This window comes from Temnothorax longispinosus, chromosome 3 (genome assembly GCF_030848805.1).
Source record: "Temnothorax longispinosus isolate EJ_2023e chromosome 3, Tlon_JGU_v1, whole genome shotgun sequence".
Lineage (NCBI taxonomy): Eukaryota > Metazoa > Arthropoda > Insecta > Hymenoptera > Formicidae > Temnothorax > Temnothorax longispinosus.
Window position 1 is genome coordinate 5,234,627 of NC_092360.1, and position 15,173 is coordinate 5,249,799.

Consider the following 15,173-nt stretch of genomic DNA (forward strand, 5'->3'; position numbering starts at 1 on the left):
TATCATAAAATGCATGGAGTGCTCATAACTATTTAGTTAAATATAATAGACAAGAAATATTTTCTTTCACAAGACAAAAAATAACTCTTAACGTGCTAGATCAATCAATAAACATTACTTCATTTCCACTGAAGGTGATAATAATGAATCAAATAATTTTAATAACTTTACATTTGATTCTGCTTGTCAAGCCGACGACACTTGGTTTGGTTTAATACTAAATTCGAATGAATGGGAACAAATTAAACAACTTCAATCAAGGAACAAGAGATCTAATCACATGTTAAGACCAGTGTGTATGAACTAACGCCTACGCATTTTATTTACAATATCGTCTATCATGCGCACACATTTTTGTTAGACGATGTAAACACATCCTCCGAGATAAGACATTTTATCAAGAGCACCAGTAATTGTAAGTTAAACCATGTGATAACGTTTTCAAAAGGTTTGTTGATATAGAACCAACATCTGTCATTGATGAGCTGTTATATAAGTGTCAAAACTCAAGATAGTGGTCAGATTCATTTTTCAGCGTTCTTTAAATGGAAAAAAGCAAAAACGGGCTGGCGAAAAAGCAATTACAAAACGATGTTAAAATTTACAAGAAAGAATGATGAAAGAAAATTTATGTTTCGGAGACATTGATGTATCAATAATAAAATAGCTTTATTAAATGAACAAGTAATGTTTCGACGTGCAAAAATACATATAGAAAAACGATATAACAATTTTGTACAGCAACTTGCCAGCAACTTGTTGGCAACTTATGCTGCGGTCTAAAATCGTCTGATTCAAAATTCGAGCTGTGGCTGTCATGTTGCTGTAATTATTCATAGAATCACACAATGCTGTCATATATTGCTAGAAACGCGAAGTAAATTTGCTGTTCTCTTACCGACAAATTGCTGGCAATACATATAGCCAACGTTGCCTGCGTGTTGCTTCAAATATTAAATTACTCGAAATCAATTGAAGCAAATGTACGGCAAGTTGCCAGCATCCATAAGCAATCACAGGTTTGTGCAATTTTGCTCAGACACGCTTTGCTATCTGGGAATTTTCGTTGCCTTTCATAATCTCCTTGTGTAATCCTCTCCTTATTCCTCCTTGTTTTGATCTGTAACCTCTGAACAGGCATAGATTTTACAATGTTATCAATGTCATATGTTACAATGTTCGTTTAATTTTTTTTTAATCACACCTCATAACTCTTCATACAAAATATAAACAATTCTATATAAAAACTTTGTTTAATTTATCTATTTTGGCTAAATGCATAGCGCAAGAATAATTAATTTAATTACAATTATCTGAATTACTCACCAATCTTTTCAATTGCACTTCAAAAATCTTCATATGAAATACAATTTATTTCCGGCCAATATCGATGGTCTTTTGTTGAATCCAAAGTCGTATGAGAGTCGGATGACGCAATTAATACTAATCAAGTATTAATTGCGAGGTATAAAGTCGGAAATTTGTGTCTCCGACTTAATTCTCCGAGGCGTAACGTATCGCTGCGTGTCCGCGGTGTTGAAGTCGTCTCGAGTCCGTAGAGTTCGTTAAGCCCGAAGGATTGTGCGAATCAATCCTTCCCGCGGGAACCGGGAACGAGGATCTAGACCCGTCGACACAAATTTTGCGCCATATTTACGAGACATCCGAGCTCGAGAAGAAAGAAGAAGATCGACCAATTACCGCGAAGCGTGAAGGACCGTCATGCATTGCGTTCTCCCCCCGGCTACGCGCGGTTGACCAATCAGCCAGTCGCGTTGCTGACGGTGCGGTGCTTAGCGCAGAGCGATTGGTCGTCTCTTGCTGTGTGCAGTCGTCCAGGAGGGAAGGCTTATCTTGCCCGTAGCGCAGTTGCCATTCTTGCCTCGTATCGCGAATCGTGAACATCGTGATCGCAGTCTGCCGGATTCTCAGTTTCAGTTCAGTCTTCTTCAGTCGGCCCAGTTGGCTCGGTCGGGTGTGGTGTCTTTGAAGATTCGTCGTGAGGCAGAATCATCGCAAAGGGAAGATTTGTGCGGGACGGTCGAATGGTCTCAGTATAGTCAACAAACCGGACAAGCTTGACGAAGAATGTAAGTGACAAACCGTTCGGTACTGCATCGGCGTCCTCCTCGCGAACTCGCGCGCGAGGTTAAACGATATAACAATCCACCATGTTCGATGTGAGATTTTTATCGCCGAACAGTAGCCCGGGATCCTCGTCGTCGATCTCTCCCGTGAGAACCGGTAATTTCGAGACCTTTCGCGGCGAGAGGGGGAGGGGGAATCACCACGGGCGGTTCGATTCGATCTCGCGCGTTCGTTAAATCGTTATCGTCAGAGTCTGTCGACCTTTCTCAAGGGTCTCTGAACTCTTGAGGAGGGAAAATGTCGAGGTACGGACGATGTAGGCATTTATTTGTTTCGGCGATCGTACGCGTTTGTACCCTTGGATCGAAGAGATTCGATAGAGTGTGCTTTCGTCCTCTCGCAACGACGCGGAGATGCGCTCGAATCCGCGTGGTCGGTACACCTAGGCGCGGAAAAAAAATCAACTAGTTATACGTTGTTGTGGAATAGAGGACACATTAGGCCTCTGTTCTTTTCAACCGAACTTCCGCACGGTTCGTCTTTCCTCCTTTTCTTTTCACGTTGGGAGAGAAAAAGAGAAAAGAACCGTGTGTAAGGTCAGCTAAAAAGAATCAGGCCTATTACCAATAGTGTGTTGCCGATGTTTGAAGCATGGCGGTCTTGAGATTAGAGGGCGATTGGTTCTTCACGCTTGTATACGACCGAAGAAATCGATCGATCGAATTTCTAAGAAAAAACACCAATGTCGCGTTTTTCGTATTATTAAGGAAGATTCACCCTAAGAACAAAAAAATAACAAAAAAAAAACACGGAAACATCGACCGTTACCAACGAAACTTCCAGTTGATTTCTGGTTTTTTTTTTAACTCGACGACACGTGGGAACGTGATCTCGTCAATAATAAAAAAGTTCACGCGGAATGGATAGAAGTACTTTTTTTTTAACTCGACGACACGTGGGAACGTGTTCTCGTCAATAAAAAACTTCGCGCGGAATGGATAGAACGAAAAGGGAAAAGTTTTAAGTAACAACTACATCTATCGTAATGTTCACCGTAAGCTCGTCGTAACGGTCGTAACGCTCGTCGTAATCGCTATCGTAAGCTCGTCGTATGAGTTGATTCGGCTTGAACTCTTTACAATTACGACGCTTGTCTGGCGTTACAACATAAGGCCTAGGGTACATCTATCGTAATGTTCACCGTAAGCTCGTCGTAACGGTCGTAACGCTCGTCGTAATCGCTATCGTAAGCTCATCGTATGAGTTGATTCGGCTTGAACTCTTTACAATTACGACGCTTGTCTGGCGTTACAACATAACCTAACCTGTCAGCTTTCTCGACGTGCGAAGAAAAATGTGTTTATAGATATATTGGCATAGATATACGGTTTACGACGACTTCATTGCTTACGACCACGATCAAAGCGTTACGATAGATGTAGCCTTAGCTTTACGTGAAATTACATGATCGATCCCCAAGGAATGAATTTGCTTATTTTTCACGCCGTGAAAAAAGCTAAATTATACTAATTTTAAAAGTCATTACTTTTGTAAAGGAAAAGAAGTAAAAAAAGTAAAGTAAAAAAAAAGAATATATATTTGGTGCATTTTTCCTTTTACATTTTTTGTGTTTTTAAGGCCCGGTTTTTTATACTTTGGTTAACTTGTAGTTTAGGCTTAACCTAAAGTTTAAAATAAAAATTGCGTGTTTTAATTCATCCCCAGATAGCTAAGCGTGATAGAGCATATTGAGCACACTAATGCATTGCATGTGTTTTCATATATTTGCTGACATCGAAATAGAATACGTTACAAATACAGCTACATGACTACCTTATACATGCAATCAGTTGACGCAATTTCAAGAGCAAACGGTCCGCAATATTGGTACGTTATGTTGTCTGCAACATGTCGTGCTATCACAAATCCCTCACAAATTGATGCTGTCACGTTACAATCAATTTTCTGTTAATAGAAAAATAATTCATATGAGTTCAACCCGCCAAGCATAATGCTGTCTCACCTTGTCCCGAGTTTGTCAAAATTAGTTGCATTTATTTGTTGGCAACATGGCAGCAAACTCACAGCATTTGGCTATTTGAGTGGTCGATCACTAAACTAATAGTTTCGTAGTGCTAACGTTTTACTATCAGAAAAAATTTACTGGTTTTACGTTTACTATAGAAGATCATAACTCATCTTTATAGCTCTTTTATGCTGAAGTAAATAGAATTTGAGTTTTGTGCATAATATTAATCAACATGGATTTCGATAATTTTGATGTAAACGTTTACAGCAGTGATGAAGAATTTAAGAAAACATAAAGTATTTCGACGTAGATCGAATTATTTTGATGAGTTGGATGATCTCGATTTCTTTTCTAAATTTCGACCATCAAAGCCGACAGTCGAAAGACAGAACAATGTATATAAATTAATAATAATATTATTAATATTTTCTTGCTAATCATAATAGCTAATCCGATGACTGATATTTCAAGATAAATAGACTTGTTAACGGTGTAATTCTCTACAGCAAATGGATATCAATACATCCGTTATCTATTACTTACATTTTCGTGGTCAAACTTTTTTTCATGCTCTCGTAGTAACTATCGTTGACTTATGTGTAACAAATTCTCTGTTACTTATTTATGCTATTCAATTTATATTCTTTTGTATCGTCTCGATTTCTGCTTTTTTTTTAAACTTTAAAACTAAAACTTTTATCTTCAACATTATCCCTTAAATGCCACCCGGGGTCCAGCGGACCCCAGACCCTTTAGAATGATATATTTTTAAATGTTTCCCCCAAAAATGGAGCTCATGCTCCCATTGATGATAGTTGAGTGATTGACCTATCCGGTTGTACACTTAGCAGTACTCAGTTTACTTAATTTTTTATACTATGTTGAAATTGAAATTTTAACAATATAAGCATTTTATTCTCTTTTCTAAGCCTTGAACAACATTGAACATAATTTTCATAACTAAATATCAAAAAATCAATGAGTAAGGAGACATTTTTCATGCTGGGGTCTTTTAGACCCCATGTGTCATTTACGAGATTCTTGAGAGGTGTTGCATTTAAGGGTTATTCTTGATTTATTGTATTTATCTATAGTAAATGTGTGAACTATGGACATCTATACATCTATATTACATGAACTATAAGTCTTTTTCTAAGTTGTAATACATCAAAAATTTTTTCATGGATAAAGGTTTACTGAAGGTCGATTGCCTCTCGACAGGCGGACGCCAGGTCACTTTTGACTCAGAGTAAAGTTTCTCTTGTTATAAATCAAATTTTTATATTAGAATGTTATTTAGGCTGCGGCCCACTTAACACTACAAATACTTTGAAGCATTCCTCTTCTCTTTTCTTTTAGTGAAGAAAGAAGGAGAAGAAGAACGTTTCAAAGCATTTTTAGTATCAAATGGACTGCAGCCTTACTTTGATTTTTGTTTAGGGCTCAAGTTACAAGAGTCCTTGAGCCGCACAGCCTGAAGCAAAACAAAATCAAGGCATGATTCACGAGCGATCCGGCGTCCGCTTTCCGAGGGTTAACTGACAACAAACATTACATTGGGTTTGTTTCATATTACCGAATTGGCTACACTTGTTCAGAGTTTATCTTTTTTATCTCCACATTGGAAGGCAAAAAATAAACTCTGAACTAGTGCAGCCAGTTCAGGAATAGAAAACGGACCCATTGAAAGACACAATAATAGTTAATCTTCAAGTAAAAGTAACCTGCCTAGATAAATTTACCTTCAAATCGGGTCTAAGCGGTTCTGCTTTTTCGCTCCTGCGATAAATTATAAATCTTAATTTCTTAAATACGCCTTATACTTGATTTTCTCAGGAATTTAAGATCACCTTAAGTATCTTAGTTGGTCTTAAGATTTTATCCAGCCAATGAAACAATCGCATAGCATTTCGAGATCGTATTTAAGATGATCTTAAGAACTATCGGCTCTTACTTTTGCACTTTAGTAATTATGTAAAAAAAGATTTTAAAAAAGATAATCTAAATGAATAAAGTTTCTGAAAATTATGCCGCATTCTTCCCATATTATATTCAACTTTCAATATTTTTAATTTGGAAAGAATGCATTTGCTGACTTCTGTTTACAGTTTTTCGCCGCTATAAGTAAAAATGCTAGTGAAGTATCGAAGTTTGTCTCACATATTTATTTGTAGATATACCTTATATATATATATATATATATATACTTAGTTCGAGGATCATATTTTTTTTTATTTCTCTTTTTACACCCATTTCTGGCTACGTTCCGATATTCACTGCCAGTACTGAAAATCTATGATGTACACTGACCGGCAGGAATGCCTGGACATTTTGATATGTATATGACATATATATATATATATATATATATATATGTATTATTGCCAAGAGAACTTCTCTAAAAAACCTAGCCGTTCGGAATCGGCGTTAAACTGTAAGGTCCCATATACAATGTGTATAATCCACGTGCGCAACACATTTATATGAAGAGAAGTCACCACGCTCGGACACGAGTAATAGGATAGAGGAGGATATGTATTATGTCTAGGCATTCCTGCCGGTAGAGTGTACGTGACATAAACTACAGATTGTCACTACTGGCAGTGAACATCGGAATGCAACCCCTTACACAATGTTAGGCAATAGTAAAAAGGCCATTGCACGTAACAAAGTTTTAGTCATAATTGTAAGGCCGTAAGAAAATAGACCAATCGCACTCGATTATTCTTCGAGCGCAAGGAGAATAATCGACTGTGATTGGTCTATTTTCTTACGGTCTTACGATTATGACTAAAACTTTGTTACGTGCAATGGCCTTAATAGCGATAGCGATAAACAATATTTTCAACCTATCTCGGAACCCGTGTATCAATACTGTAATTTTGTCGGCAATTTTATCGTTATCGCTATCGCCTAGCGTTGTGTAAGGGGTTTTATCTGCATTTATAGCAGGGTTATGCGGTAAATTTCAAGATTATATCTACATGGATTGTTTACGTATTGTTTACATTATGTTTACGCGAACTTTTTTTCATGCGGACAATATAATTAATGTAAATTATTATAAATTGAATGATTGATTAATTGATAAATTTCTTTAAACTGTATTTTTGTAAACAGGCTTACAAAAATAAGTAGTTTTAGATTGGATTAGATGCATTTCAGTTATAATTTATTTATTAACCGGTTAACTGGTGGACCCGAAATCAACGTTTTTTGTTCCAACTGATGAGTGCGAATAATTTCGTATCAAATTCTTTCTGTATCAAGTTTAATGCAAATCCGTTGAAAATTGGCAGAGCTATTCAAGGTGTTCATGTATGAGTCATTACCAGTGAACTAGTTAATTATATTTTTACAGTACTATTTGCTTCTTTTCTAATCTTTTTTTATAGTGTTACTCTTTCCTACATTCACTATTTTTTTTTTGATATTTTATTACTGTTTGTACAAACATTCCAAAATTGTCCTAGGTAGGGACTGAGTCCAAACTTTTAAGTGGCCGTTATTTAATTTACAATGAAAAATTTGCAACTTTTTTTATTTTTGAGCGTTACTCTTATTTCTCATTATATTACATACAAGAGGCAACGTAATATTTTTAAATAACATATTTTTGAATGAGTAAAAAACTGTCTCTTTGATTAAAATTCATTCAGGCGACGATGCACTTAGCAACAGATGTTAGTAGTTTGACCTGAATCGCAGGTATGTTCGCTACGACAAGAACTACGAAACAGTTCAACATGTTTTCGGGAGAAATTTAGAAACTTTTTTACAGCGAAATTAAATTGTGCTAAAAGAGATTGGCTAAATTTTTTTTCTTAAATTTTTGCATAAAAATAAAATTAATTAAATTTTTCACATGCAAATCCTTATTTTATTACACACACACACACACACACACACACACACACACACACACACACACACACACATATATATATATATATATATATATACATATATATATACATATATGTGTATATATATATATATATATAAATGCGCTGGAAATTTTTTCTTTAATTGTTCTGAATTAGTAAACAAACGTATAAGTCTGTAATTGTTGTTAAAAGTTGAATTATATGGTTGTTTAGGATCTATGTGTATATATATATATCTAGCTTTTTTTATATTTATTAATCCATGTATCAAAGAGTCTCGGTTTTATCTAAATCTATACTATCGAGAGATGATATACGAAACGATTAATTTATTTCGACCGCGAAGGAACAATAATGCGATCGCGTTTTTGTGATGATTCAACATGAGGTGAGGAGTCTTGTTCTGCTAATGCAGCGAAAAGTGATATGGCATTCCTTTCACACATATTAAGTTTAATATACGCTCATGCGGATAATCATCAGAATCGAAGACACGGGGAAATTCAGCCGACAATCTAAATCAATTGTTGATTGAAGAGGGCCGAAATTTGAAGATTGAAAATCGTTCCAATAAAATTCAAGCATTGAAAATTTTAGAGAGACGTAAGAGAGAAGACGTAGAGAGAATTGGTCTTGAGTTAATTTGTTAGAGTTTTTTTTAACTAACAATAAATAAACTTTTCTCACTGTTATGACACTTTGTCCGATAAATTTAAAGAATAAAAGTGAGAATAAAAGGCACTAAAGAATTAAAGAAGAGAATTAAATCTCTCGGCGAGAATCCTTGAGATAAAAAAGTACCGTGTGTGTTTCTTTTTTTTTCCAAGAGAATAAAATAAATATTACTGGTTAAAACAGTTTCTGTATCCACTTCTAAAATAAAAAAAATAAAAACGAAAACTAGTGATCAACAGACAATGGGTCTATTGGAATTTATGGCGTTATATAAGAAGAAGTGTGTTTATTGCCTGGGAAAAAACGAAAGAAAACATTTGAAGCTTTAAGCCCCTTGCACAATAGGCGATAGCGATAACGACAGCGACAAAGTTGCCGACAAAGCTTTGTCGGCACCTTTGTCGGTATCGCTATCGCTATCGCCTATTGTGCAAGGGGCTTAAGATTTTGAGATGAAAGATTGCGACTTGCGACCCGCACACACATTCGCGCGCGCGTGTGTACACTCACATACTGCACACGAGTTGTTGGTCTATCCTTGTTGAGTCTCTATAATAGGTTAGGGTTCAGAGTGTTAGAATTGTGGCAAAAGAGATACTGCGGAATGTAAACGTTATTACAAAAAAGGTTATCTGTTATTAAAAACTTCATCTGCAAACAAGGTTACTAACTTATTTAAAAATTTACAAAGAAAAATAGGGATACGCGGACATGAAAGTTTTATACTCATATATTTGGATATTCGATGTGACGCAAAATTATTTTATTTTCTAAGTAGAGACTGATATTCCGGTATACCTATTTTTCTAGTTATTGTTTGAAATAAATCGCGAACATTTAGATAATAAGTGAAGTATTCGAATTTCTAAGAATTTGTAATATTGATATACGAGTATTAATATTTTATATCTGTTCTATAAATTGCAGAATACATCTTCTTCAAAATGAATCCTAATAACAGGCCCCTTAATGGGAAAGGACGCGGTTCTTTCTTGTTGGAGATGATGAAACAGAAAGCACAAAACGAACGTGCTCAAACAATGTCCCATTCTGTAGAAACACCTAGCGTTTCGTCGACTGATCAAACTATAAGATCGATTGAACAGCCATCAAGATCGTCTGAAGGATATTCATCTCAAAGCATAGCCAGTTCAAGTAGCAGTGGAGGTCGCGGACGTGCGCAATTAGTTAGTTTGTTAAAATCAATGAGTAGCAGTGAATCAGATTCCAGAGAACCCACTTCATTAGCAATGGGTCACGGTCGAGGCTCTCTCTCGGGTTTAATAAAGAAACTTGGGTGAGTGGCAAGTTTTCTAATTTCTGAATTATACATTGTGAATGCATGTTTACAAAGCACATGTTTAACGTTCTTTTCAATTCCAGCAAACCAAGTACATCTGCGCAAGAAAGTATTGAAAAGGATTCTGCGGGAGTTTTAACAAAATTGGCTGACATTTCCGTCTATGATAATCCACCCGTATCCGACGTACAGTCTTCTGAGGATATCGCACCGATATGCCGACAAGGCAAAAGTGGAACGAAGTAATTCATGGTTTATAATTTTAAGAACACACGTCCTTTTCTCGACCTACTTAGATAATTTTTTTTCGGCAAATTTGGATTATATAGGTTACACAATGTAGGTAATAAAAAAAAAAAAAAAAAAAAAATTAGTGACATGATTTCTATTTGAGTTGTTTGTTTTAATAGCATGAAAATATAAACGCATGCCGTTATCACGTATGTCGAGAGAGGGATGGATATATTATTATAATTTAATATAACAGTAATTAATAACGCCTATTTTGCTTTGCAGAGTAGAAACATTTGCCAATTATATAGATCTGAAAATAGAACCTGGAAAAGGTCTATTTCAGTACGAAGTTAAATTTTCGCCAGAAATAGATTCAATAGGTTTACGCCGCAAACTACTTAATCAACATTCCGCCACTTTAGGACGAACAAAAACATTTGATGGAGCGGCGCTTTATTTACCAATAAAATTGTCACAGGAAGTGAGTTTAAGGGTTTAAGCTGTGATAAAATTAAAACTATTAATATACAATGTGCACATTGATGAATAATTATCACATTTTCAGGTTTCTCGTTATAAATCGGAACATCCAATGGATGGTTCACAAATAACTCTTACGATCATTTATAAGAAGAAACAGTCGATGAGTGAAAATATTCAATTTTTCAATGTTTTGTTCAATCGTATCATGCGTGCACTTAGTTTAGTTCGTATTGGTCGACAAAATTTTAATCCAAAGTGCGCGCACGCCCTGCCTCAACATCGATTAGAAGTGTGGCCTGGTTACGTGACTGCCGTAAATGAGTACGAAGGTGGTTTAAAATTGTGTTTAGATGCCAAACATCGAGTGATGCGGACGGAAACTGTACGAGATTTAATGTAAGACAATAACGATTGAATAATTTACAGTTGACCAAATTTATTTTGTATAATTACTTTGCAGAAGAGAGATTTATCACAAAGCACAATATAATTATAAAGATGCTGTGATAAATGAGATAGTTGGTTCAAGTGTATTGACGCGATATAATAATAAGACATACCGTATAGATGACATCGAGTGGGATAAGACACCAAGATATGTGTTCTCTAAAGGTGATGAAAAAATGTCTTTGATCGATTATTACAAGTCGCATTGGAATATCGAGATTCAAGATCAACAGCAACCACTTTTAGTACATCGCAGTAAAATTAGAACAGCAACTGGCGAGGTTCGTGGTTTCATGATATTCATGCATATTACTATTGTTACGATACTGTTGACTATGTCACTTGAAATTCGTTATTGCCATCAAAAAAATCGTTTGAATACAATAGAAGGAGGAAAGAGTAATTCTTCTGGTGCCGGAATTGAGCTATGCAGCAGGTCTTACTGATAATATTCGCAATAATTATACTATGATGAAAGACTTGAGCATAGTTACGAAAATGTCACCTGACCAACGTCGAGAAGTGATTAGGCGATTTGTAGAAGAGGTAGAAAAGAATAAAGTGACTCGGGAATTATTATCAGAATGGGGTTTGCGTATGAACAGTGATATAGTTCAATTTACTGCAAGATGTCTCGATCCTGAAGAAATACGTTTCGGGAATCTCAAGACACATAAGTCACCTGACAGACCTGCAGATTGGAGCAGTACTGCAGTAAAAAATCCCATGTTACGCACTGTAAGTATATTGAATAATAATTATCTGAGAATTGACAAACCAATACGTGGTGAATGATCTTGTACAAATATTTGTTACATTACATGTCTCTTTTGCGTTTTAGCCTAATTTGACCAGATGGCATATTGTATACTGTACAAGGGATGAAACTTGTGTAACAGATTTCTTAAAACTTCTGCAACAAGTTTCAAGATCGATCAAAATGCAAATTCAAGAGCCACGAAGGGTCCCTCTAAAGGATGACAGAACCGAGACTTATCTGCGAGAAATTCAAAATAGCATCAGCAATGATATCGAATTAGTAGTCGTCGTATTTCCGACCAATCGCACTGATCGCTATTCTGCAGTAAAAAAGTGAGACAATTTTCTTCCTTTACTTTTTGTGATTTAATGATTTTATTTGTCTTTGCACATGAATATACTGTATAACAATATATTGTACAAGTATATCAATCAATAAGCATCGAGTGTGTCTTGGACATATCAAGCATTATACGTTTTGGAAATTTAATCGTTCATATAACAATAACTGAAGATAAAATCTGGAAAAGTATCTTTTTTTTTTTTTTACTATTCTATTACATTTACAGACTGTGCTGTGTACAAAAAGCTGTACCATCACAAGTCATCATCGCGAAAACGATTTCTAAGCCTCCTAAATTGAAAAGTGTCACAGAAAAGATAGCACTTCAAATCAATTGTAAACTAGGAGGAGCACTTTGGACCGTATCTATGCCGTTGGTAAATAGAAAATTTATACTTTATCATATACTTTTTTATATATTTATTTTCTTCGTTCAACAAATTCTTTTATTGCATGCATAACAGAAAAACAGCATGATTTGTGGTATAGACGTTTATCACGCCGGTACAGGAGGAGGTGCAAGAAAAAGCGTAGCAGGATTTATCGCCTCTTTAGATGCTCAATTGACCAAATGGCATAGTAGAATTTGTATGCAGGCCTCTAAGCAAGAATTGGTGGATATGTTACAAGTTTGCCTTACTTCAGCCATTAATGCATATCACAAGGTAATTAATGCATTTATGCAGCTTTCAAAGAACGTCTTTTCATTGATTCATGATAATAATGTTATGTTGTCAGTATAATGGATGTAATCCAGACCGTATAATTATATATCGTGACGGAGTTGGTGATGGAGATCTGGACTATGTCGAAAACTATGAAGTAAAGCAACTATTGGCAACATTTAATCGCATTGCGCCAAATTACAAGCCACAACTCAGTGTAATCGTCGTTCAAAAACGTATCAATACGCGGCTATTCGTCAGACAGAAAGCAGTAAGTATTGCGCTAGAATTAATATGATAAGATTAGCAAATATATTGCGTTTAATGATATAATTTTAATTGATAATTGAAAATGCTTTTAATTCGCAGAGAGGGGGAGGTTTAGACAATCCTGCACCAGGAACCGTTGTTGATTCTTGCATAACGAGGCGAAATTATTATGACTTCTTCCTCGTGCCACAAAATGTGCGACAGGGTACAGTAACTCCCACTCATTACGTCGTTATTCATGATTCGTCCAACATTGAAACGGACCACATGCAACGACTGACGTATAAACTTTGCCACTTATATTACAATTGGCCCGGTACGATTCGTGTACCCGCTCCTTGTCAATATGCACACAAACTTGTGTACCTGGTTGGTCAAAATCTTCTAGCTGAACCACACCAAGCCCTTTCAAATATTTTATTTTATTTGTAACTTCTTCCACCATTATTTAATGTTATTTTGTCTCACAATTTGTCTTCTTTTCTTTTTTTTTTTTTTTAATGAACAATTATCTTTACCGTTAGATAAATCAAATCGAACATTTCGGAAAAATCACTGAATATCACAAGAATGATTATATGATTCGATTGTGCTTCTGCAGAAGTCGAAGCAAATCGCTCAATGATGAATGCCAATCTTGCAAAACTATGTGTACTTGTACTTACTGTACGTATATGTATATATACGTGTGAGTTAAAATAGTCCAAAGATTATATAGAGAAAGAGAAATATATATGAGAGACTACTACCAAGTATACTATGTGATAAAGCACTTGGAATATGTCTCTTCCATACTTAATTTATGTTATGTAGTTGACACTTGCATTTATATTTACCTAGAAAGTAACAGTTGCTGTAGCACTCGGGTAAATATCAATGCAAGTTTGCTATTCTCAAATAGAATTTCATCTTGTTAACTGTATATACAGCTAAGATCTCTTTTTTGTTGCAAGAAGACTAACAATTGTGTTTCATGTATTTGAGATTATTTTGACTTTTGCATTAATTACGTAGCATTAAGAAGAGTTGGAAAGGCTTCACCTTAATTTTTGTATTATCAAAATGGTTTTAGCAAAATCTCACAAAATTATTCAATAGTATTACAAAACATAAATTGTCAAAAAGAATAGCCTGCGCAAAAGAGCGATTGGTTTACCATTTTAGTATTATATTTTCCGTATTTATTTTGTTTTCTTTTTTGATTTATCTTCAGGCAATAAAACACGTATGATTTCATGATGATAGTAAATTATTACTATTATTAAATGTTATTTTATAATCTAGATAAATGTTGTGTCTTTAATATAATTTTCAAAATTTATGTTTGCACAGTTGAACATATTCCGATAAAAGAAAGATCTAACAAGCTATTATATATTTTAGGAATCTTGTGCATTATTACACTTAATAGGTGCAAAAATATTTTTTACAACATGAAAATGACCTTCAGTATTATTCAGTATTGCATTTTATTTAATCATATTCAATAATAATTCAATTATAATTATAATGTATTATTATATTATTTTTTTTTAAGATATTTGTACGTAGGGCGCTAGACTATATATAAATACACGCACATACAAAAAATTATCGGTTAAGAAGATAATGCGAGTGTAATTATGTCCTAAATATACCTTATATATACTTTTTAGTAAAAAAAAATATTTTGTAGAATACTTTACAAAATTTTTCTACGAAACTATTGTCTGCGGTCAACTGTTATGATGTAATAATATTGACAAATGTTATACATCTAAAGAAAAAACTGGTGTTCATATTTTCGAAATAACTGATCTATATACTATTCCTTTATTAGCCTATTTAATGCCTATGGTACATTTTCTAAACAACGTTTTTTATTTGGTTTAGCATGAATTTTTCAATCATCATTCTCAACTTTCTTTTATCTACTGCTGCTAGTTTCTTAAACGAAAAATTTCCTTGTTTAACTACATCTGTTTTTTTATTTTTATAATATTATGACTGTAGG

At 34.7% G+C, this 15,173-nt stretch overlaps 1 protein-coding gene and 1 long non-coding RNA gene across 3 annotated transcripts; one reads left to right on the forward strand and one right to left on the reverse strand.

Moving 5' to 3' along the window:
* Positions 1-293: 293 nt before the first annotated feature.
* Positions 294-1,468, reverse strand: LOC139809718 (uncharacterized). The gene is made up of 3 exons (XR_011731162.1): positions 1,327-1,468; positions 899-1,129; positions 294-823 (listed from the first exon to the last, which is right to left on the reverse strand). It is a non-coding gene; the product is annotated as an uncharacterized lncRNA (long non-coding RNA).
* A 484-nt stretch (positions 1,469-1,952) lies between these two features.
* Ago3 (Argonaute 3) lies at positions 1,953-15,067 on the forward strand. Of its 2 annotated transcripts, none has more exons than XM_071772831.1 (12): positions 1,953-2,090; positions 9,607-9,976; positions 10,063-10,221; positions 10,496-10,694; positions 10,779-11,092; positions 11,157-11,424; positions 11,531-11,881; positions 11,985-12,235; positions 12,472-12,622; positions 12,710-12,910; positions 12,984-13,181; positions 13,280-15,067. In XM_071772831.1, the coding sequence occupies exons 2-12, from the start codon at positions 9,624-9,626 to the stop codon at positions 13,610-13,612; spliced, it is 2,778 nt and encodes a 925-aa protein (XP_071628932.1). In that variant the 5' UTR covers positions 1,953-2,090; positions 9,607-9,623; the 3' UTR covers positions 13,613-15,067. The 2 variants fall into 2 exon arrangements, with proteins under 2 accessions (XP_071628932.1, XP_071628933.1); XM_071772832.1 differs by lacking the exon at positions 1,953-2,090 and adding an exon at positions 9,173-9,341.
* Positions 15,068-15,173: the final 106 nt, after the last annotated feature.

Coding starts and splice junctions, on each gene's coding strand:
- Ago3 (XM_071772831.1), top strand. CDS start 9,624: ATGAATCCTAATAACAGGCCCCTTAATGGGAAAGGACGCGGTTCTTTC. Junction 10,695..10,778: donor CAATAAAATTGTCACAGGAA/GTGAGTTTAAGG, acceptor TCACATTTTCAG/GTTTCTCGTTATAAATCGGA. Junction 12,236..12,471: donor CGCTATTCTGCAGTAAAAAA/GTGAGACAATTT, acceptor TTACATTTACAG/ACTGTGCTGTGTACAAAAAG.